The sequence below is a fragment of the Scomber japonicus genome, chromosome 12, assembly GCF_027409825.1.
Source record: "Scomber japonicus isolate fScoJap1 chromosome 12, fScoJap1.pri, whole genome shotgun sequence".
NCBI lineage: Eukaryota > Metazoa > Chordata > Actinopteri > Scombriformes > Scombridae > Scomber > Scomber japonicus.
In genome coordinates this window covers 28,946,307-28,971,347 of record NC_070589.1, presented here as the reverse complement: position 1 = coordinate 28,971,347, position 25,041 = coordinate 28,946,307, and the positions used below count along the sequence as shown (strand labels likewise).

The 25,041-nt window shown below is 38.4% G+C and overlaps 3 protein-coding genes across 5 annotated transcripts in view; all 3 read right to left on the bottom strand.

Moving 5' to 3' along the window:
* LOC128369425 (cAMP-responsive element modulator-like) overlaps window positions 1-25,041 on the bottom strand; it is a 154,499-nt gene that overhangs the window by 93,310 nt on the left and 36,148 nt on the right. The gene's annotated exons all lie outside the window — the stretch shown is intronic.
* Window positions 1-25,041, bottom strand: part of LOC128369424 (cyclin-Y-like) — a 274,201-nt gene that overhangs the window by 240,027 nt on the left and 9,133 nt on the right. For 2 of the 3 annotated variants that reach the window (XM_053330463.1, XM_053330462.1), the window contains exons 2-11: window positions 17,904-17,978; window positions 16,760-16,777; window positions 16,462-16,496; window positions 16,096-16,190; window positions 15,962-15,997; window positions 15,709-15,766; window positions 15,187-15,306; window positions 14,464-14,630; window positions 13,719-13,881; window positions 10,994-13,366 (exon numbers count right to left, since the gene is read on the bottom strand). In XM_053330463.1, coding sequence (XP_053186438.1) covers window positions 13,250-13,366; window positions 13,719-13,881; window positions 14,464-14,630; window positions 15,187-15,306; window positions 15,709-15,766; window positions 15,962-15,997; window positions 16,096-16,190; window positions 16,462-16,496; window positions 16,760-16,777; window positions 17,904-17,978 — 884 coding nt within the window. In that variant the 3' untranslated portion in view covers window positions 10,994-13,249. The remainder of the gene's footprint in view (window positions 1-10,993; window positions 13,367-13,718; window positions 13,882-14,463; window positions 14,631-15,186; window positions 15,307-15,708; window positions 15,767-15,961; window positions 15,998-16,095; window positions 16,191-16,461; window positions 16,497-16,759; window positions 16,778-17,903; window positions 17,979-25,041) is intronic. The other variant, XM_053330464.1, reaches the window with a different exon arrangement.
* LOC128369422 (gap junction delta-4 protein-like) lies at window positions 4,454-6,190 on the bottom strand. Its single transcript, XM_053330461.1, has 2 exons — window positions 6,127-6,190; window positions 4,454-5,604 (listed from the first exon to the last, which is right to left on the bottom strand). The coding sequence occupies exons 1-2, from the start codon at window positions 6,188-6,190 to the stop codon at window positions 4,454-4,456; spliced, it is 1,215 nt and encodes a 404-aa protein (XP_053186436.1).

The window sequence follows — 25,041 nt, the reverse complement described above, 5'->3', positions numbered from 1 at the left end:
AGGAACAAATTGCTGTGCCACTGCTTGTTAGCCATGAGACAAGTTGATTTCCTCTTCATGTCGTGTGTGTGTGTGCGTGTGTCTATGTGTGTCTATGTGTGTGTCAGTGTGTTGTGGAGGAGGCTGAGCATGTTCCCTCAAGCCCAAAGCAAAAATCAACAGAGGAAATGGGTTAAGAGGTCATGTCTGATCCATCTCCCTCTAACATAAACAAGAAACCGTCTTACCGGTCCAGGAAGAGCTCATCACGAAGAGATCATATTGGTGCAACCCAGAGAACTTAAGTCGTCTTCATTGCCTTCAATTAGGATGTTTATGAATGCTGTCTTTGTCTAATGATCTAATTACTTGATGGACTCTGGTTGGTTTTGAACAAATCATGTTAAGATGTCTGAGTGGCTTAAACAGGCCGTTAAAGGTCACATAGCAATCATAGCCCATAATTTCAGAATGTATACATAGCTGGGTGGGAAGCATTTTGTGCTCAATAACAGCTATTGTTATGTCATGTTCATTTTCTTGGCTGTCTAAAACAAACATTTTCCGAGGCCAAACTGACACACCCTTATGATAGACAGATGATCTCACTGTTTTCTGTCCCAAACCATACTGGGATTTAACCACCTAAATCATTGAAACCCCATAAGGTTTTCTCTCTCTATATATATATATGTTTTAAAGCCTATCATTCACCTCACTGGCTTGTGAAAAGTCATGCAGGGTGAGGGTTGAAGAGTTGAGAGATGAGAGGTCAAAGGTTATGTTTGCCATTTCTGGTATGCTCTGCAGAGACAGAGAAAGAGCAGCCTGAGAAATATATGCTCAATGAGAAATAGCATTGCGTCACATGCAATAGTTTTTTTTGGGGAGAAATAGGATAATTTTTGGTAATAGGTTGGCACATATCTGAAGTGGTTGAATAAATTGTGGAGTGGGTGTTTTCAAGCTTGATTACAATGGCAGAAACAATGCTCATGTGTTTCAGTTCGGCAACAAGTCTGGCTATGTTTAGGCTGTAATTGTACCAAGGTTGCAAAATGAATTTAATTGCTCCTTAAAAATGCCACACGCAACACTTTTAGCTTTTCCACAAGGAACAGGCACTTGTTTTCTTTAGCTGATATCAAAGTACTTTACCTGTAGATTTAAACTCACGTAGCCTTAATTTCTGTCTTTTTTTAAATTCCATTTGATGAAGTATATTCAAGAGCAACATAGATCCTGTTAGCCACACTCCTTGATGAACTGTTCAGTGGAGAAATCAAAGCAAAGACGAGACATATAAGCCAGTCAGCCTCCTTTTACACAAAACCAACACTCCTGGATCAGTCTGTGTCTTTTTTTCTCTCTCTCTGTACAACCCCTTTATCATTAACATCAAAGGAAGACAGAATGGATTTTGTTTTCCAAGCCATGGCCATCAGGGAGCACCCTAACTACCCATCCCCCTCAACTACTACCAGAGGTGAAGAGGATGCCGGGTAATCGATGTTTCTGATGCCTCTGACATCTTCTCTGATGTGCTGTTGTGGTCAATGATGAGTTTTTCCTCCTACCTCTCAATCTCCTCCATCTGTCACCCATGAGATTGGAGTGTGTTATTGCACCTGAGGCGGACGCAGGTTGACATGTTAACTTCAGCTGAGGAGGCGATCGATGAGAAATGAAGGTACTGACTTCTTATATTCTGCTCTGTATTAATGTCTCAACACAGAGTGAACACATGAAGGGTTCTGTCTCAGACTGACATATCAATCAGTTAACGAGAGATATTTTCACATTTTATATATGTGTATTATGGAGATAAAACATAGCTGTGATTTTTAAACAACCAAATTGGGATATATCTGTCAAAAAGCTTTATACTGCACTTGTTACCAATGACCACTAGATGGCAGTAAAAATAACATTTTTCTTAGGTTTTGTGATTCAAAGCAGAAATCCAAAACAGTTGTTATGTTTCCACTGTGAAACTTATTTTAAAGCCAGCAGACAATCATCATTATTCACATCATATAATTTCAGACAGTGTGTTTATCTTTATTTGCGGTTAAAAAAAACCCTTTCAAATTTATATGACATGCCATCAAAAAATCTTATTTATAAACCCATGTTTTAAAGGGTTTGTGCAAGAAAAATGCTCCACATGATCTTATTACAGATGGTACAGCAACTTGGTGCTAAGAACAGAACAAGGCCCATATCATGACTGCACAATGTGTTAAAACAGGCATGTTGGGTTGGATTTTGCCAAGGACACACAGAGCTAACCAAAGTTTTTCTTTGTGAGAGTCTCAGCAACAACAGACACATACTAAATACTTTAAGGACAGTATTTCTTCTGTCAGTGGAGGTTGACGCATGTGCAGGGGTCACCAGGTTTGCTTGTTCGACCTCTTGATCTCCACGAGTGACAGTACAGTCCTTTCTCTGAGCGCCCAGCTGACTACAGGCCACCCTGCTAATGTTTCTGCATGTCTTAGCTGCCCTAAATACCACAGCAGAGGAAGAATGAGAGGGGTATGAGGCATGTGTTAGGGTCATGGATACACTGGAGGTAATGTGTCTCAGGGGTTGTGTTACCGCATCATAGTCATTGTTTTGTCCAGAGTAGGCTGGAGAAACATTTTGCAGAGGCAGAACAGGGCAATCAAACATACTTGAAATCTCTATATAGGAAGATAATAAAACTACTATGATTCAGGGGGGAAATGTTCGGTCCCAGGACGATCTAGTAAATGCAGTTTCAGAGTCTTCTGTGGCCTTTAAGGTTAAGTAGAGAGACATACAATGAACCAATAGCCAAAAAATCAAACTATAGACAGAAAGGAATCCACACACAAACATACAGATAGGGCTGTAAAAGAGCACAATTGATGCAAATGTATGATTACTTGTGAAAGTGGCCGAAAGGTGATCAAAAAGAACAGAAAATATTAAGAGTGCTTCGTTGATTCTGCTCTGCTAATTGAAAATGTGTTAATTTAGTGTTCAGATTCCTTTTTATAACATTTGCTTTTAAAAACAATTTTGCTTAAAGGAAAACATGTTTGATACATCGACTGTGATTTCTTTTAAGTAGAAATGCATCCACTGACATGAAAAACACAACAGAAATAGACACACACCGCAAGCAACAGCTTATCTCACCAGCCATTCAACAGAAGAAAGAATTTCTGAAATGTTTATTTTGTTTAGTTTAAAAGACACACACACTGACATCATGACATCATAAAGCCTCCACTGCACTTTGCACATCTTGCAGGGAGCAGACAGTGAGTTTAAGGAAACATGGTATAGGACAGATCAGGACAGACACACACTCAGACTAAACTGGTTATACTGGACCCGTAATTAATGTGCTGTGTCAGTAACTCTGTCTAATCCATCTTTTCAAACTCTGTTCAGGATACCACACTCCGACCCCCATGTTTCACTGGTCGAACCCAAAAATAAAGATGGGAGGACTTGGGACCTTGGCTAAAAGCATGCAAAGAGGCCTCCGGGTGGGAAAAAACATCAGATCCTGATGTTGATTTCCATCCTTCTAAAGGTGCACCTAAAAACATGTCGAATAAGTTCCAGTAACATGTGTGGCAATGTGTTTTAACTGATGTCACTGATAATCTACATTCATTAGTGAGGTAAAATGTGATACTTTTGATATTATACATCACTGTTATGCTGAATTTATGGTGAATGATGGAAACAAAGAGAGCGATGGTCTATCTGAGCAGGTTTGGTTTAAGTCAGGTCATAGCTGGGTTGTCCAGCGGTCATGAGAGAGGGTCAAAGGTCAGGTCAGTGTGTCTGTTGTGGCCGCCAGCGCTCAGTAATCCAGACAACAGCTGAGCGGTGTAACCACTGCTTCTTCAAGGTCAGCCACTGTGTTTTTGGAGTGACTCATTTTCCCATAACAAAACAGAAACAGCTCAGGGTGTTGTAAAGAAGTAAAACAATGCCAATAGTTAGAATTTTGTTTCATGAAGAAGTTTTTATTAATAATTATTTATATATTATAAAAGATCAATGAATCATGCAACAAGGAAAGCTATACATCAGTTTTGTCACATGAAACCTTGCATTTTCAAAAATTAAATAGAAATTGAGAGAAGATGAATGAACCTGATGAATGAGTCTAACATCCACTCTCTTTATTGCTGCCTTTTGACTTTCACTAGCTCTTGAGAAAAATATCTGACTTTTTACAGTGGATCGCAAAAGCAACATTTATAGCGTGTTAGATTTTCCACGTTCTTCACAAGCTGCTAACAAGTGGCTAACTTTGTCTGCCATTGATCTTTGGGTATGTAGTGTAGTGCCTGCTGCAGCTAGAAACAAAGTTTATGAAGGCAGAATTTCAGAAAACCAAAATGTTATCCATTGTTAGTATAAAACAGAAACAATACATTCAATGAATTCATGCATTACGAAGCAAAATATTTGGGCTTCTTTACACCCATGCCCTCTTGTCCTGAGGAGATTCACTGCTATCAGACTGTTGGCTTGAGTTTGCACCCATTGGGGTGTACTGGCTCAGCTTTTTGACACCCATGGGTGCAGGCATCCCAGTGTTTGGTAGTGGTAGTGGTCCCCTCTCTGAGCGAGGAGCCGGCGGAGGTTTCAGGTGGCTCTGGAGGACAAAATGAGTTGTCGCCAAAGTGCTTATAGGAGAAGGTGAGCGGGACATTGCTGCCTTTGTATCTATGCATTTTAGACTCTTCTCATTAGCAGAAATACCAGTTTTAAAGGTGGACCCATTTGAATGAAGAAGTTCCCCATTTGGCATAACCCCACCAGTGTGTTTTTCATCTCTAAAACCATTCTGTGAACTTCCACCTGGGCTGGTTCTCCTGCTTAAAAGGACATCAGTGTCTTCAGATGTGGTTATCGCTGTAAAAACACTGCTTTGCTCTCCTTTACTCATCTCCTCCATCAGCATCTCCCTCTTCCTCCTCCACCTCGCCATCGCATTCATGGAGCTCACCAGGTCAACCAGACTCAGTAGTACAGAGAAGGTGGTGACACTTAGCATGAAGTTGAGCATTAAAGTCTTCTCGGTAGGTCTGGAGATGTAGCATTGGATCCCAGATGTGCAGGGAGCCTCGTGACAGAGGAAGGTCTTTGGAACAGACAAACCAAAGAGAAAAAACTGGCCTGCACCGAAAACCATCTCTAAAATGATCTGAAAAATCACAACCAACAAGTAAGCGCTGTAGAAACGTGGCTTTCCCCATCCACGCATGAGATCATGAAGTGGGGCTTTATTCAAGGACTGTTCTCTCGAGGAGCTCGAGTTCTCCAGGGTGAAAGGCGAACCTCCTCGATTCCTTTCGCAGTAGAAAGATCCAAAGTAGGAATATGGTAATATTTTATGCATGATGTAAATTGCAAACATCAGATGTGGAAGACAGAGAAGAATAAGGTGTAAAAGCCACAGATGGAAGATGGATACAGGTGCAAATACATCAAAACAAACATTCAAGCAGCCTGGTTGGATGGTGTTGCAGATAAATCTCTCCTGCTCATCACTAAAGAGGGTGAAACCAGCCAGCAAGAGGACCAGCAGACGTAAAACCAGCATCAATATCCACCAGGTTTTGCCTACAAAAGAAGAAAAGATGATAATAATGATTGTAAGTCAATGAAATGAGAAAATATGGTGGAATTTAAGTGAATCAGTGAGGAAATTATGTTTCTTTGCAGAACCTGAAAACATTATTATTAAAACTAAATTAGGATGCAATGTTTTTTGAGTATGATTATAAAAAAAGACAATTGAAATTTTTTTAGTTTGCAGATATATTAAGTTGTATCTTTAAATTAAATACACAGATATCAATAACATTGAAAATTATGCATTTTTCAAATAACAACCGTGTGATTTATAAAACATTTAGATTCATGATTTTAAGATGAAGTCAAGTCCATTTTTATTTATATTGCTCCATATGACAATCTGTACAGCACAATATGTTCTCTATACTTAGACACTCGATTTGAAGAATAAAAAAAACCTTTAATAGAGAAGAACAACAGAGGAGGAAGAGAAGAGAGAGACCAAAATAACTAATTTATAGGATGAAAAATTAATTACTCGAGTAACTAACTTTAAAAGATACTTACCAATAAAGGACACATTATGACTGATAGTGACAAAGAGTAGATCTGCTGCTCCCAACATCTTCATTGTTCAGCACAAACTTTGATCTCATAAGAAAATAAACCCCCAAAAAATCCTTTTTGAAAGCGACAAATCCAAATGGACTTGAATTTGTAGCCAGGAGAAGTCCCTGTGTAGCTTCCCCCCTTCAACACAGCTTGCCACTAAATCCAGTCACCTCTAATGTTCTGTTACTGCTTCTCAGTCTTGTCTGTGGAGGCCAGGACCTGTGGAGAGAGCTATTCTTACCAGACTGCCATCAAAGCATTGTTGGGATGTCGAGGTGCCAGTCAACCTTACTGGTTATGATCATTGATGTCACACAGGACACAATTACTAAAATGATTCATGTCAATTTTTATAGTTGAGCACATTTGCAACAGGTCATTTTAACAGAAAATGTAAGGTATTGAGTTCTTTTAACCCTCCTGTCATCCTCCCGGGTCAAACTGACCCCATGTCTTTTGACTGTTCCTTCCTTCCTTCCTTCCTTCCTTCCTTCCTTCCTTCCTTCCTTCCTTCCTTCCTTCCTTCCTTCCTTCCTTCCTTCCTGCCTCTGTCTTTAAATTTTCCTCCCTTCTTCCCCTCCTCCCCTCTTTCTTTGCTCCCTCCTCCTTCCATCCTTCCTTCCTTCCTTCCTTCCTTCCTTCCTTCCTTCCTTCCTCCTCTCCTAAATTCCTTCCTCTTTTCATCCTTACTCCTTCCTTCCTTCCTTCCTCCTTTCCTCCCTCCCTCTCTCCTTCCTTCCTTCGTCCCTTCCTTCTCTCCTTCCTTCCTTCCTTCCTCTTTTCCTCCTTACTCCTTTCCTTCCTCCCTTCCTTCTGTCCTTCCTTGACCTGAGGACAACAGGAGGGTTAAAAAGTGTGTTGAGGTCTTTTGCAAAAATGATTTGAAAGAAAAAAAACAGCAGGACCAAAAAATAGTAGTGGGCTATTGACAGAAAATCCTAAACCTGTGAATGAAGAAAGAAAAGTTGTACCAACCTCTAATGGATCTTTCATAACTCAACACACTGCCTTCAAACAGAGTTAAAATCAAAGTAAAGCCTGTACTACTTCCCAAATATCAATTCAACTCGACCTGGTCAAACACTGTTTGAGTGTACAATGAAACTATTAAGGCAGTGTTCATTGTCTGTGGCGTGTTTGGCCTTGAAGCAGGTTTTCCAATCTACAAGCTAACAGTTTGACTATTATCTTACAGTCTACATCATACAACGGGTCAAGGCAAGGAGCAGTCTTTTTATCTTTCATTAGGAGTGTACTTATTGAAGCCAACTTCCATGAATCTGTTATTGTGCCTGCCAAAATATCATCAAGTGCCGGCATTAAGATTGGACATATTACAGGCCAAAAACTTCTATAAAACACAAGGGAAAGTGATTTTCCATTAGGGTGTCCCTGAATTGAAGCTCGAATTTCATCTGAGGTGAATGCTGCATTGAATTTAAACTGTAAAATATTATCGAATGATAGCCACGAGGCTAACGTTACAGCTAATGCTACTAGCCAAGAGGAAGCTATTGTCACTTAACCCTCCTGTTGTCCTCGGGTCAAGGAAGGACAAAAGGAAGGAAGGAAAGGAGTAAGGAGGAAAAGAGGAAAAGAGGAAGGAAGGAGAGAAGGAAGGGATGAAGGAAGGAAGGAGTAAGGGGAGAGGGAGGGAGGAAAGGAGGAAGGAAGGAAGGAAGGAAGGAAAGAAAGAAAGAAAGAAGGAAGGAAGCAAGGAAGGATGGAAGGAGGAGGGGGCAAAGAAACAGGGGAGGAGGGGATGAAGGGAGGAAAATTTAAAGACAGAAGCAGAAAGGAAGGAAGGAAGGAAGGAAGGAAGGAAGGAAGGAGGGAACAGTCAAAAGAGATGGGGTCAATTTGACCCGGGGGGACGACACCAGGGTTAAGGAGCCACCAAAGAAAATAATGTCAATAATAATGAAGACGTTCTGCATTTAACCCCATCACCAGGATTTGAACTCATAGCAGCATAGTGGAGAACATTATTAATGATTTAGTTGAGTCTATTCCTTTGGAGCCAGAACCTAAAACAAAGGCTGCTGGACATGAAGGAGAAGTCTGAGAGAGTGTCACGGACCTTGTGACCCCGCTTGTTGTGTCAGACGAACAGTCTAAACCCCTGAGTATTTGATTTGCTATCATGAAAGACAAAGCCGCAAAGCCTGAAATCTCACAACGCAGAAGCAGCAATTAAGAAGGGAAAAACAAACTTTAGGCACTCATGTGTGCAGAATGAACAAAAAACCTTTAGGATTAGGATAAAAAGCCTTTATTCAAAAACATGACCAGTTTTTACCAAAGGGAAACTTTATGGATTTTAAAACTTGATGCAATGGTATATCCTGGTCTAAATGAGGAGATTGATTACACACCTTTTTTATGTAATGTGGAATTTCATCACAAAAACTACTCTTTCATTGTAGAGAGGGTCTTACATACAGGCCTCAATCTGTACAGATGCATTTGAATACATAAAATTGAATATTATATATTATATATTATAAAAATGTGTTGATATGGTGCATGTGATGTTAATGTTGTTGCTGATCATTTCCATGAAATTGGTTGGATATTTTTCTAAGTGTGGTGGTATAATGTATGTAGTTCAGATGTTGGTTTAATGTTTTATTTATCACTTCTGTGCAAGATACTTGGGTAGCCATGTCATCTTTAAAATGACTTCTCATTGTAATCAATTGCTGTCACACACCTGCATTCACTCATTAATCAGGATTGGGAGATTGTTTGCTTGATGTTTGTTCATCCTTTGAACCCCAATGAAGACCTTTAAAGTTGAAACTGTTCAGTTTTATTGAAATGAGCCATTTTGGCTTTTTAACCTCAAGTTGTTTTCTTGTTCCTGCTCCACACGAGAGCCTGAAGTTTGTTTGATTACTCTCTTCTTCACCTGTTTTATTAGCCTTATATGGTGTGGACAGTCTTTGAGCACACCACTACTCCTTTTCACAAGTTCTGTAACTAAGGAATGTTTGAAATTATTGCCTAAAAAACTAAACATGATGAAGCATCTTTTAGCTGTTATGCTGCACACAACTGGAACAAACTACCAGCTGAACTGAAATCAGCCCCAACAGTGATCATGTTTAAATCCAGGTTAAAAACATTTCTCTTCTCCTGTGCTTATGATTGAGCTCTTATTTTAAAGCACTTTACATTTTAATCTTTCATTTGCACTCTATGTCCTTTTAATGATTTTAAAGCAAATCATTATTTTATGCTGCAATCTTATATTTGATGCTCTATTCTAGCATTTTATTTCTCTCTTTCTATTTTTCTGTACTTTGGTTTTATTACTAGTGTGGGGGGGGGGTGGTGGGTTAATTGTATGATTTAATGTTTCTCAAATTACATGTTTTTCTGTTTTATGTAAAGCACATTGAGCTTCCATTGTGTATGAAATGCGCTATATTAATAAAACTGCCTTTCCTTGCCTTGCCTAAAAGGCACTGAAAATAGTTGCAGATTAATTTTCCTACAAGTAATTCAAATCACTTCAGCTATATTAAATGTGCCTTTCATGTGCCTTTTGTGGCAGTGTGAAATACTTTGTTGCCCCTGTGGAAAAACACTGTAGTTTCTACAAGAGATATTTCAGTCTTTGATAATGATCGGCAATACCTTTTTTTAAAAAGGTGAAACATGAGATAATCTGTAAGTGAAAGAAACAGGAAGGGACAACCTGCAGTTTGTAATGGAGTTAATGAGAGCATGACAGTTTGCTCTCTCTTAATTAAGGTTTAGATCTCAATGACAATAACTCTTGTCTGAAATATATTTACAATTTTAGAGAGGATAGGCTTGTAGCAACATTTTGAGGTATAATATGTGATTGACAAGTTAAAACTAGGGTAGTGCGATGTGTTCAGAATGATCTTTCATGTCTAAAATAATTTCTGCTCTGCACTGTCTGACCACTTGACACACTGATGAAGTGTGAAAACGGCTGTAAAAGGCCTCATTTTGGACTTAAATTGCTCCAAAAGTACAAAAGGGTGTCACAACACAGAACTCAACCTCAAAAGACCGTTTTAACATTTGAATTGGGTCTGTAGGATAAAGGATGTCTGGGTAGTTGAGTTTCAAAGTGACAAAGTAGTTGAATAATTCCTCCCATAGATTGCCATTTTAAAGTTTGATTGTTTAAAAATGAATATAGAGAATAAGCAAGAAGACATTTTTTTCATGCAAGTCCATAAAATATACAGAATGTAGAATAATCAAAAGGGATAAGAACAAAGTTATTAGTTAATACGATAAACAATTATTAGACAAGGGTATTTTCTTTTATTAAAAAACACAAGTCAACACATCCATAAATAATTCACCATTATGTCATCTCAGCTGTTTAAACTGTTTATACACTGTACAAAGTTAATTTGCAAAGTTATTATGTTACTGCTTTAGTTTTCAGAGAATTTAAAGAAAAAAACATGAAAACCTGATCAGTCAATTTGCTGATAGCAATTAGATTGAAATTAGATGAACAATGGAAATAAAAAAAATAATACATTTGTCAGCAGTTTCAACAGAATTAAGTACTTGGCTCAGCAATCAGAGTTCATCTTTACAGAATTCACCTCAATTCATGATGAGAACTCACTGACAAGCAGACAAGTGTGCTATTTATTTATTTTCAATTTGTTTGGTTAGTATTCCCAAATAGCAAAAAGGATGTCCCTGAAATTTAAAGGCAATCAAAGTTTTATCTTTGTCTTGAATTAACACACCCTAAGTGACTTATTCAGTATCCTTTTACTGATCCTGAATGATCCTGACTATATATATTGGGATAATATACACTACAGTATATGCCATTATCCAGGCACACACTTGCAGAGTACATAGTGTTGTTGGTCACACACTAGTGACAGTAGATCACTTGTAGATTTATACCCGTGACAGCTTGATGTTTCTAATAAAAAAAGAAAAAAAAACATTTGCTAGAAACAATAGAGAAGACTGTTGGTCCAAACCATCTTCAAAAATCTGTGTTTCCTTTCCTACAGCAAGTGATACTGTCTTATGATCTGGTATATTCCAAAATTTGAGCTCAGAAAAACAGCTTTGTTTGATTTACATCATGCACTATTTAGTTTTATTGGAACTTTGAAAGGGTTTGTAGAAACACCGTATCCCAGAGAGATCTGTATGTATGGATATACTCTTTCAATCCAAGTTAAATTATGAACAGCAATCAAACAGTTTTTTTAAATGGCAGCATTGTGAAAGGGGTCAGCCAGGAAATAAAGACACTGGGGTATCAGCCATTTTTCATCGAGTTTTTCCAGGATGCAATGTATTGTACCATGAGTCATTTACTGTAGCTTAATAATACTGAATGAATAAAATGAACCTCTCCTCCTCACCAGTATCCACTGCAGAATGTATTTTGTCAGAGTAATATACCAAGGCTTTGCCTCTAAGTACCTATAAGTAGGTTTTGTTTTTTCCAGAGTTGAGTAGCAAAAGCATGTGACCAAAGAGTTTGTTTTTCAGTAACATATTTTGGTGCTGAATTTATTTTGAAGGTGCAAAAGAAAAAAAAATTGCATGTGGATTTTCTCATCAGCACCCTCCATGTGATGTGCCCTCCTACTAATTATAGGTGTTCGTGCCTGTAAAAAGTTGGTTCAACCCCCTCCAAAAAAATCAAAAAAATCTAGTGGTGCAGTACCTGTCTATGTTTTATTTCCCCAATGTCAAGATATCTGACCATCACAGGTTTCATTGTAATTACTTTCTATTGAACATAAAAACCATTCATAGCGATGGTCTGCTGATTAACATGGACACTGTTTTGGGAAACTCATGTTAATGTTGAATTCTTAAATTTTCTCTTTAAATTTTTTTTTCAATCCTGTCAGCAGCACAAACATAGTTTCATTAATCTCTAATGTATTGAAGTGGAGGCAGAAATCTCCACTCTGAATCACAACCTGGATTGTTTTCTGCAATACTTAGATAATCCACTAGATGGCAGCAGAGATGCATGCTTAATGCTGCTTAAAACCTCTCTGCACATAAAAGTTGAGTTCTCTTGAGAGGAAAAAAATGGGGGCAATTTAAATTATGATGAAAACTGCCACAACCTCTGGAAAACACCCTGGTCTATACTATTTGACCGTGTATATCCCCAATATGTGAATGTACTGATATCTGCGGGAATGTTATCACAATTCTTAATTCATTCTGGCCCTTTCCATTTGCAAAGTTTGTCACTCTTCATAATTCAACCATCAGTATGACTCAAACTGGGGGTCATCACTATCACTCAAAATATTAAACAGACTACCTGAGTATGAAGAGGTACGCTAGAAATACTGTAAACCTTGATTATAAAGGTTCCCAAAGAAGAAAACTTGAGAACACGGTAGAAATTCCTGTGCTACACTAGTGTTTGTTTTTTTATTTAATTATGCAGGTACTGCGGGTTCAGGCAGCTGCAACTTGAAATGTTCAAATAAAAAAGTGAAATAAATAATATTCTTCATTGTAAAGTTGCAGTGCCATGTCAAAGGCAGGTTACTATATGTCAGATCTTTCTAATTAGGCCAGACGCAGATAGTCTGGACGAAACCAGAAACATGAACATGAGTTTTTACATTAAGACATGTTCATAATGCCATGTCATAAGTGCTTTTCAAGGCTGTCTTGTCCAGGTCTTCATTGTTTGGTCCAAAGCCAGGTTTTTCTCCACAACCAGCAACTCTGTTCTCTCTCTTTGTGTCTTCATGTACAGAAAAGTTGAGGCACTGTGAAGGCATCATATTTACGTTAGAAACCTCTCTGGAGTTCACCTCACCCACCTTCCAAAATGTTCAAATGTCTTTCTTTCTGTCCTCCGATTTGAAGATATGAGGTTCAGAGATTGGTTTCAGGTGTTAAAAAATCACTGTTTCACAATGTGGAGTCCCATATTGTGATATTCAAACTGCAGTTCTCTGGCTAGGCAGAGGATCATGCCCATCTGTTTCCACTGTGCTTTTTCAGTTTTTCATCTGGCCAGTGTCTGTAGCTCGATGCCAGTGTTCAGTATATGGCAGTTTAATAGTGGTTAAGAGAGGATTGCGGGAACCCATCTGATCCCACATAGATTGTCCACGCTGGCCGATCGCTTCCTGGCAGTTCTACGCACGTCCTTGTACTTGTCATCACATAGCCTGGAAATAGCCTGAAGAGATGGCATACCAAAAAAAAGACATTAATTGAAGGAAACAAAATTGCACTTCCATTTTCCTGTAATCTGTGATCATTAACTAATGTTCTTCAAAGATGAAATGTGCTTCATATACAACAATTTTGAGTTGTAGTGGTTCTTATTTTAGATTATTCGAATGGTTTAAGATTTTGTGACACAGTCCTGAAGAAAATAATCTTTTGCCCCTCTTCTACCAACAAGAGTTACATTTTTTCAAAGATTAGATAAGATTAGATTTCCAACACATGTTTGATTTTTTTTTAACAACACAAAGATAGTAATAGTTTGGTTGGATGGGATGAACTGCTGTATGGAAGCTTCTAACCTCTAGTTTTCCGGCCTTTTCCCTACTGAGTGGCTCCAGGGGGAAGCTGAGGTTGTTTGACTCTGAAAGTGATCGCAGGTCAAAGTAATACTTGGCGTAGACACTGGAGGGCACGTTGATATTAAACTGCAGCAGCTCCAGAAACTGGCGCTCCAGCTCATTCCTGTCGGAGAGAAAGTTCATTCATCATGACCCTCGATAGATAGAGAATATCAGTGCAAGCCCTTGGTTTTATCTAGAAAATGAAACTTTTTTTTTTTTTTTTTTAAACTTGGCTGTGTTTATTTCCAGTGCCTTTACCTTGGAAGTAGTCTAACATAAAAATAAAACTGTAAGACATAAAGAATATAGACATGCTCATATATCAGGCATTCCTCTTTTATTCATTTTCAGTCCCATACTGTACAGCTACACACACACACACACATAGAGCTGGGAGGTCACGTGCTTGGCTCAAGGACTCAACAATAACCGGGCTCAGTGGTTTTCATTTTCTTCCCTCATTCTTTTTAGCCTGTCTAGGGATTAATACCAATGGGTCTTTGGTCAAAACCCAAGGCCAGAAAAACCATCTCAAGGGATTCATCATCATCCTCCTTTTTGTTCCTGCTCTGATCTAATCCTGATATAAATCTTAATCCTAAATCAAAGACTTTAAACTTAATGCAAAGCACATTTGTTGAGGTGATAAGAGATTAAACTGTCAGTATCAGTTTTTTCATATTCTGACCAGACTTCCACTTACATGTCCTCCACTGTGATGTCCTTGAGGATCTGGCAGTAGTCGACGTTCCAGACGGCCTGGTCGTCCCAGACCTTAGAGGCCAGCAAGATGGCACCCAGAACGATTCTCTTCCAGTTCCCCGGGCAGATGTCGATCTCTGCATACGTCAGGAGCCTCTCCAGATAGACCTATGTTAATCACATGTACTCCTTTAAAACTGACCATTTATACACTCTTGACTGAAGTAGCAGTAGATATGAAAGCAAGTAGATATGAAAGTAAGACAGTAACAAATCACATTTTTAAAATCCAAGGCAAGGTATGAGTTAAAATGGTGTCAAGAGGAATACATTCACTCTTTTCTGTCTGACATCTTACATTTATCAAAGATCTCCGAAACTCACCCACACACACACACACACACACACAGAGAGAGACAACGTGGGTTTTTGGATGTGCAGTCAACATCACCAATTTACACACATCCCTGGCTTGTCTCACCAAATCAGGATGCAGTTTTCCCTGAGGGCTAAACAGAAGCTGCATGTGTTTCTGTGTGTGAAGCTACAGTTCAAGTCAGGTCCCACCTTATTTCTTAGAAAAGCTCAAGACATACTCGTGATTTATGTTCAGAGTTTTGGTAAAGTTCATGTTTGTATCGTAGTAAGACCTCCAGGAAAGACTCTCACAATGTATGTCTGATTTATGTTATGGTGGAGAATAGAGGGGGTTCAAAAGTCTTACCAGTGTGACGATGGCACACTCAGCCGTGAGTTGAGCAGCACTAAACAACGTCCTGACGAACCGATAGATCTGCTTCTGCTCTGGGTCATGTTGGTCGTAGTCCAGCGGCACTTCAGATTTCTGACAGGACAGAGAAGACGAGAGAGAAGGAAAGTAGAATCAGAATCTGTTTATTAGCCAAGTGTGCAAGCAAACAAACATTTGTCGTTACATTTGCACCCACAGACTCAATATAGAAGAATAAATTGGGTGATTAGAGGAGGGGAAGACATATAGGGAAGGTTCAAGATTCAAGATGCTTTATTTGTCAGTCATCATGTCAGATTCTAAAATAAATTAAATCTAATTAAAAACAAGCTAAAACAGGCTAAACATCATATACAAATAAAACATATAGTTAAAGTGTGAATGAAGGAAGAATAGAAAATAAAAAGCACAATAACATTCATACATAACAATAAAACCAGACCCAATACTAACAAAATGTGCAAAATTGCAATCTAATGAAATTGAGCGTCTCACTGAAAGAGGATGAAGCTTCTCATCAAAGATATCTAGCAGCATTCCTCCTTCTGTGTCCCTGGAACGAGACACAAAAAGTTATCGTATAATTTCATCTTGTCATTCAAGTATTGACTATAAGACAAATTTAAAGGACTAGTGTGGAGTATTAAGTGGCAAGTGGTATTTTTCTTCAGTTGATTACAACCAACTGAATAAAAATATTATTATTATCATGTTTTGGGTTTTACAGAAGAAAAAAAAGGAAACTCACCTGTTTTTTATGTGATAGTAAATTGCCAGAGCAACACTATATAAAGAGAAAATACATATATATGTTTAAATGAATGGCATATATATTAATATGTAGATGTCATTGTGATAGGGTTTATATTTTCTTGTTCTTACCATTTGATGGTATATTTGAGGTTGGGCTGGCTGACCGTGTTGTCATCTAGAAAGATGGTGGAGCAGGAGCTGTATTTCCGCCTCGTCGTTCCATGCTACACACACACATACACACACACACATACGGCGTGACTGTTATTAGAGTGTACATGTTTTTGGCTGACCCACATAAAGCGTACCAGGGTGTCATCCACAGGGGGGGATGAGGAGAATGTGACTGTTTACATTTTCAGCTTCTTTTGCACACAGCATGTAGTTAATTAAAAATACAACAAATATCGAAAACTATGTTGAGTAGTTGAATAATTTGAGACAGTTCTTCAGAATTAAATTTAATGACATGCTAAAGCAAAATCTCATACTCACATTATTGATGAAGAGGCTCTTTCGTTTTTCACGCACTGCAAAAACAAAGAAAGGTTTGTCCATAAACTAAATTTCTTCAGTGTTATCAAACCACTGCAATTATGAACAAGTGACACACACAACACAGCATGGAGTTAACACACTTAACGTATTATTATTTTTTTTTACGTGATTAGAAGTCACAGATGAGAAAAAATGTTAGAAAGTAGAGAGAAACACCCCAAAAAGAAAACTGACAGGATGAAGAGGCATTATTAGACCACTAGATGGAGATAACGTCACACTCAAGACTACTCACCATTCCTACTTGGCACCTCTGAAAAAAGAGGAACCAAAAGATCGTCTTATATTTACAGAATTACTGATTAGAAAGTACTAAAACAAATATAGACTACTTTCAGCAGTAGCAATCAATACTTAATCAACTCACAGACACATTTTTTGGTGAGGCACAAAAATTCAGATGCTCAAAATGCTCAGTTAAATATTTTTTTATAATCAACAAAAAACATGAAAAGAGCAAATTGCCACTTACAAGTCAGCATTATGATTATTTTATAAACTGTAAGTGTCCATTAATAGAAGAAATGCAGCTCAAAATGCTTTAAATTGAGTAAAATCGTTGAGCTTGTTAGTAGGATTAATTTACTGTCGCTTTGGTCTCTTCAGGGGATTTGTTGATTTTTAAAAAACAGATAAAATAATGATAGCTTTATCCTTTTAAAGCCACGAGTAGCAAGAAGGCTGAATCACCAACATGTGACTTTATTTCTCAAGATAAGATTAAATATTGCAAAAGACAAGCAAACGATCTGAGAAAGATTATATCCTCTTTAATTTATCACTTCAGACATAAAAATGATTGCCCAATACGATGACGCAACACAATGATGCACCATGTGTCTAATACCAGCGTGTCTCTGACGCTAAGGATTTAATTAAACAGGAAAAGGCATTGATCAGATGCTGTTTTTCTCTATTTCAACATCACACAGACAGTCTTGTAACGCTGTTTGTTCTCCAGGCCTTCTAAGGAAAATGATGATCTCATGCTGTTGTGTTTATGGCTTTTTAGAGACATGTTAATTTTTCCTCTGTCGCAGTTTGACCGAACCCTGCCAAAAGGATGCTAAAGCGCTCAGTCAGACGCCTCGGGGCAAACTGCATAAATTAACAGACATCAGCTAGCCCACAAAGAAACAGCTGTGAGATCATAGAGTATTTTTTCAGTGGAAAATCCCAAACTTTTTATTTCCATATCCTCATTATCTTGATTACATGTGAGGTTCTTGGTCAGTGTGTTCAGTGGTAATCCCAGTGCAGCATGTCAAACTAAAGCATATGGGTCTGTGGCACTGATGGGGTTTTAAATCCTGTTCCCATTCAAAGAACCAATTAAAAACTGATAAAACAGTCAAAGTCTATAAAGCAGAGCAACTCACCATCGTTTTGGGACTTGCTGAGGAATATGGTGCTGGCCCGCGGATGGTCTGATGGATTATACTCCATATTCAACTCTGTCAAAACACAAAAGTGTATGCGTCACTTCATGATGTCCTTTCGCTGTAATTACAGCACAGCAACGGATATTGTGTATGTATTAGAGGGGTAATCAGTGAAGTTTTTCCTGTCCGACACACAAAATAACCACATTAGCCTGTAGAGAGAGGATTGGGTTGTTGATCATCACCAGTGACTCAACAATTTCCTCACCTTTAGGATTTCAAACTTGAGTAATATGCAATAAAACAGCTTTATTGGTGGTTATAAGTTTTACCCCCAAGGAAAAAACAACATAGGAAATGACATAAGGTATGCTTTAGTGACAGTGTGATCACAGAATGATGGAGTTCATTCAGAAAATTGTTGATTTTTATTGCTAAATAGATAATCTGAAAAGTCAAATGAGTCATGCTCTAAAACAGAGCTGGGCCTTGTGGAGGCTCAAACAGTTTCAAGGCAGTGAATGGAAGTGAAAAAATATTACATTAGTTATCAGAAGGGCTCAATCTTAGCTCAGTTGTTGACTGTCTATGAGATCAAATAACATAATCATGATCCAAGTAAACTAGCTAACTAGCTGAAAGAAGGCCAAAAGTCTCAGACTATGAAAAACACCGCTCTAAAACATGTTAGCCATGCTAGCCGTTGAACTTTATTGATGGCAGAACTTGAGGGATGTTAGTTGATTGGCTGGTACCATATTCTCCACAAATATTGACCCAATTGCCAAGACATTTGGTCCCAAACAATAAATACAGATGACTTTGGTAATCTCCTTTTCATCTAGCAGCAGCAGCAGTTTAACATTTTTGGTTTTAAGTGATATGTCTTGTAAAAAAAACCATGAATTACGATATCATTTTCTGACATGACATCCATCATACCCATGAGATTAATTGCCAGGACATTGTTGCAAACATTATACAGTACCTGCTAAACATCAGCATAACAGAAGTTAGTCTTGTCATTGTATAAAGCACGATAAAATACATGAATAAATGTGTGAGTATTTTGTGTTCAAACAAACTCTTAACATGTTTTCTGCACTCACGCCATTTCTCTGTAAAGACCACCGTGCATTGTTCCATGTGTTCTCCCCTTTGTGTGGCTGTGCGCTTAGTTTTTGTTCCTCTGCACTCACAAACACATCCAAGCATGATTCATGCTCCCACCGAGAGCTAATCTGGACTGCACTGTGGCCTGAAGGCATGAGCCAGCCACAGACTAGTGTGCGTTTGTGCATATTATAAAGCACGAGGGAAGCACTCTGAAAATATGTGCCTTCATCCCACATGCCATAAACGCTTTGTTTCCTTGTAGATAACAGTAGCTACCCTGCTTTTTCTATCTATCATCCTTCAGTTTCTCTCATGTTTTTCTAATAAAGCAAAAAACATATTTTCCACTGAGAGCTTGCTGACAAAGCAATATAACTTTCAACTCTCAACAATAGCACAGTAGTCTTAGTACTTAGTTCTTATGCCCTAAACTACACATTTCAGTCCTCCAGTGGTGTTCTCCATCAAGTGAGATGCTTCCAAAGTGGTGATTTCAGCATTTTAAAAATGCCTGGCATGCAGTCCTCTCTGCCAAACGTTGTGACTCCTACGATATGACTGTTCCAGACACAGATTAAGATCCAGGCTATTTGATTACCAGGCAGTCGTTGGGAGAGAAGCACTGCCAGTCATCTGTCTCAGTGACAGCAGCTGCAGGATGACTTACTGTATTACTGACCGAATCGCAATCAGAAGAAGAATAAAAAAACAATTCCTCACTGTCCTGGACTGGCTGTTTAACTCTAATGTTTTTTAAGTTGGCTAAATATGTATCTGAAGCCTGGAAGAAGCGTCAGGACGGTCTATATGTTTAATTACTCTAATGTCCGTTATTTGGTTTTCATTTGTTATTATTTGTTCTTTTCTTTTTTTGTTTTGGTGTCTCGTAAGCCCATTTGGTTGGGCACTTCTGGTGCATGACACATTAATAAAAAAATCAAATCAAATCAAAATTCGTCACTACACTTCTGGTAATTTGGGGTTGTTCCTTAACATTAAATCCAGATAAATTTACTGTCTTTCTAAGAGGATCCTCTTTCTACTCAGACCATGCTGGAAGATTCAGCTCTGTTCAGCTGATGGTGCTGCAGCAGTTACATGACTGTTAGGACCGAAAAAAACTCATAGGTCATGGGTTACACTGGTTATGGGTTACACTGTTCTGATCAGCAGAAACAAATAATGGATGAAAAATAAAAAGAGATGGAAAAAACTGCAGGAATAATGTATCAAAGTTTGTTTGGGAGGAATGTGTTGAAATGCCTGAAATGTGTTTCTAATAGTTTGTCCATTTAACTTTCAACAAAAACTGATTGCAACGTTCATGAAAGTAAGACTTATTACAGTTCTGTTATATAAGACTCCATTAGCTTCAGCCTTTTGTAATTATAAGCTGGTGTGTTTACTCTAGGCTTTCAGTAAGGCAACTCTGAGGACCGCTCTCTTGGCAGTGTGGCCACTTGACACACCTGCCTTTGACGAGCTGATTGATGCTCATTATTGGTGAAAGGTTAGCCTAATGTATCCTCAATGTGCTCTCTAATATTTGGGTCAGATTTGACAAACTCAGTGACCCCTCAATAATCCTGCAGTTTCCGAACATGTTGCCCTAACGTATCCTCAATGTGCTCTCTAATAACGCCCATTTGGGTCAGATTTGATAAACTCGGTAACCCCTCAATAATCCTGCAGTTTCCGAACATGTTGCCTGGTATTTATAAAACACGTCCAGTACGTCTGATTAGTTCTGGCTGGACGCTGCGGCCCACTAGGCTGAATGGACTGAGCTTGGATTAGACTTTTAGCACCTTATGCAACAGTAATCAGGAGTATCACTCTGCCGGGCCGATTTCAACACATTCACAAATTAGACCTGAAACTGTGGCTGAGCTCATGTTCAACGTGTGTTCAGTGTGTTCAGTGTTTGTGTTTGTGAGTTGAGATAATTATTACAGGTTTTAAAAATGAAAGAGACTGCCCAATGAAGCATTTTTGGCCAGTCATTTTGAGAGATAGATTAAGGTTTCACATGAAATCATGGAACTCCATAGCAAACGTATGCATATTATACACAAATATACTTAAAACAATTCCTCCTGTATTGTTTGTTTCTACCTGATTACACCCACAGAGCACTTTATTAGGAACACCTGTGCAATCTAATGCAATCCAGGTGATAATTCTACTTTATTAAGATTATAATGGGTGGTGTTGTAGTATTGAAATGTTAGCATTCCTAATATTTTGCCACCTTCATGTATGTTAATAGAGTGGACAAATTATTAGGAATACTTAAGGTGTTTCTATGGTTACAGTAAAGCTAAATGTACTTTTTGGGTGTGTATAAACTGACAGAATTGACTTAATCCTCCTGTTGTCCTCAGGTCAAGGAAGGAAGGAAGGAGTAAGGAGGGAGGGAAGGAAGGAAGGACAGGAGGAAGGAAGTAAGGAGAGAAGGAAAGGAAGGAAGGAAGGAGGGAGGGATGAAAAGAGGAAGGAAGGAAGGAAGGGGTAAGGAGGGAGGGAAGGAAAGAAGGACAGGAGGGAGGAAGTAAGGAGAGAAGGAAAGGAAGGAAGGAAGGAGGGAGGGATGAAAAGAGGAAGGAAGGAAGGAAGGGAGGGAGGGAGGAAAAGAGGAAGGAAGAAGGAAGGAAGGAAGGAAGGGAGGAAGGAAGTATGGAAGGAGGAGGGGGCAAAGAAGTATGGAAGGAGGGAAAGAACAAAGGAAAAATTAAAGAAAGAGGGAGGAAGTAAGGAAAGAAGGAACAGTCAAAAGAGATGGGGTCAATTTGACCCGGGAGGACGACAGGAGGGTTAAGTTTGTGTCAAAACAATACTGAGTCATTACATCTTCTGAACACATTGTCCTTGATAATTAATAATGAGATAATACAAAGAGAATATGAGAAACTACTGCATACAGGTTCAAGTTTGTCTCCCTTTCTCTACATATTTCTGTATAGACAATGACATTCATCAGAGATCAAAATGACTTGACACTGTGAGGAATAATTTGACAGCTGCCACCGATGTGTCAAATATGTGACAGACGTGTCAAACAAGAGTGTCAGTCTACGGCTGCCAGTCACAGGCAGCTGACTTTATTTTTCACTGCTGTCTACAAGAGAGAAACAAACGTCAACGCTTGTGTTAGGAATCAGTTTTAATCAGTAAACCTATATGATAGTGGAAAGATTTTTTTTAAAGTAGGGTCAGTCTCCAAAAACATGACAGGTCACAAATCCAAAATAACAAATATTATAAATGAACCATTCATTCAGTATCATGTCAGCTTGTAAAATCCATGATGATTAGCAGCTTTATATGCAAAAAGTGATATTAAGTAGTACTAATTGGCAGCTGTGGATCAGGAGGTAGAGCGGTAGTCCACTAATTGGAAGATTGGCCGTTCAATTCCCAGCTCCTCCAGTCCATATGTCGATGTATCCTTGGGCAAGACACTTAACCCCAAATTGCTCCCGTTGCCATGCCAACTGTAGGTATGAATGATTAGTTTCCCTCTGAGTAGTAACCCCTGCCATCAGTGTATGAATGGGTGAATGAGACGTAATGCAGAAGAGCTTTGAATTGTCATAACGACTACAAAAGCGCTATATAAGTACAGTACAGTCCATTTAATTGGCCGATATTGTTGCATCAGTACTACAAATATATCCATGCTGTTGGGATTTATGCAGACAAAGCAAGGATACATTGTATTATGAATGGCATCACACTCAAATAAATAAATGCAGTGTATTTCAAAGGTTGTGTTGCCTCGTTTAAGATATCTGATTGTACACGTTTGCCCTTACATGATCCATTAAGCACTTTTGATTAAATCTGACAGGACCCGCACCTATTAGGCCTCCCAACTGGGACTCCCAGAATGCACAGCAGCCGGTGTCGAATGTTGATATTCGATATCTGCCACCTCAAGTAAACTTTAACGAAGACTTGCGGCCGGTATCCGCACAGAGAAATAGGAGACGCTCGGCTAACCTATCAGCTGGCAAGCGTACCTGTCTGCCGTGCCGCTCTTACATAATGAATTGACAACAGGCACACCCTCCTCTTAACTGACCGATCCATAATTGTACTATAGACTTCCCAAACACTGTATTTATCCTAGTTTCTTTTTCAAATTTGAATATTTACCTTTCTTTTAAATTGCCACAACATTTCTTATATCAAAAATCTAATACCAAGCATTTCCTCTTCTGTACATTTTTATCAATGATTTCCTCAAGGACATATCAGCGAACTGAGCAGTTGAGTGACAAGCGTTAGATTTTGCAGTATTGTATGTGGTTTGGATTGTGGGTGTAGTTGCCTGGAGCATAATGCTGTGTCAGTGTCTCAGAATAAGCTGCAGTATATCTTTCCATGTGTCAAGTCTCATCGACACCGTGCAGCTATCAGTTTACCACAATGTGTTTGTTGAGTTTTGAGGATGTGTCAATCCCCTCCGCTCCTCTGTTTGTTTTTGTTTTTTTACATCAGGTCTAACAATCAAACATCTTGCAGGGTTTTGATGGATTTTGAGATTATAGAATAGAATATTTCTTTATTGTGCACCTGGGTGGAAAATGAAATAAATGGCTAAAAGAGACAAATAGGATTCATAGGAGTCAATGGAGCTTCTATAAGAAATGCTTTTGGTCCTAACACTGAATTTTGGCCATGCAACTGTCAATAGATGATGATGATGTCTGATTGAATCTCACATCTCCCCAAATCACCAGTTATAAAAACCATGCATGACAAAAAGCTCAAACAACTTATCTGTCAACACTAAAATGGCAGAGAGGCAATCAGAAAAGACCTTCTAGCACCTGAAGAGGCAGATATTTTCCACCAGAAACCAAATTTAAGCTAAAAGCACTGTTAATATTGGATTTACATTCATTGGATCAACAGAAACATGACCAAAAATTGCTCTGTGCTAGATATGTTTTGTTTCTGCTGCTGTTACTATGGTTTCCTCTACCGTATCTTGTATGAAACTTTTATATTAGCTTGTTAATATTACCCAAGTCACAAATTAATCAAGAAAAAATTCGCCATTACTTTTAAATATTTAAAAAGACAAAAAGGTTTTATTGTTCATCTTTATACTGCAGTTATTAGGCTCCACCTACTGGGGTTATTTCCACCTCTACCACAGCCCTGCCTCTGAAAAGAGTTTGTTACATCTACAATGTGCACCGATATGAATGTGATCCCAGTGTTATTGTTGCAGGCTGTGGAAGAATGAACCCTGACTCGCTCCCATGCAGTCAATGAACATGATGTTCACTGTTCAGTCATGCGTGTTAATCTCTGCTAGTTTCATTTTAGAGGAGAGTTTGGATTACTTTGAATCGTGCTACACCTGTAATGTTAAAAGGTACTGTATATTGAGTGGAAATGACCATTTAAAAAAGACTTAATACAATACTGCAATATATCTATATTTTGAAAAATTGGTATATTTAATCTGACATTGATAAATATAACAATAGGCTTTTAAAATATATATCCATGCATGATATTCCCATGTTTGTGTTGCTTCATTTTTAACATGTTTATTCTTTTATTTATTACAGTACCAATTAAATATTCAGAACTTCTAGTAAACGTCATTGGTTGTAGTGTTCAACATTTGTTTCATCTTCATTATCATGTCGCCCTTCAAACAAGAGGAGAATGTTATTGTAACCCCTCTTTATACTGTGTCAACACACACACACACACACACACACACACACAGAGAGAGAGAGAGAGCATTGGCCTTGAATGGCAGTGGTCCAAGCTTAAACACACAGGCCTGACCTACACACACACATCCCATATTCCCGGCAGAGAGAGAAAGAAAGAAAGAAAGAGATTCATGGGAAAGCACAGATGACATACAGTACTGCTGCTAAAACTACTGCGTCTAATACAGCAACTAATACTAACTACCCAGCATACTATAATGCAAATAATCTTATTGAAAATATTACTAATATTACTATTTCTACCTTGACTACTGTTG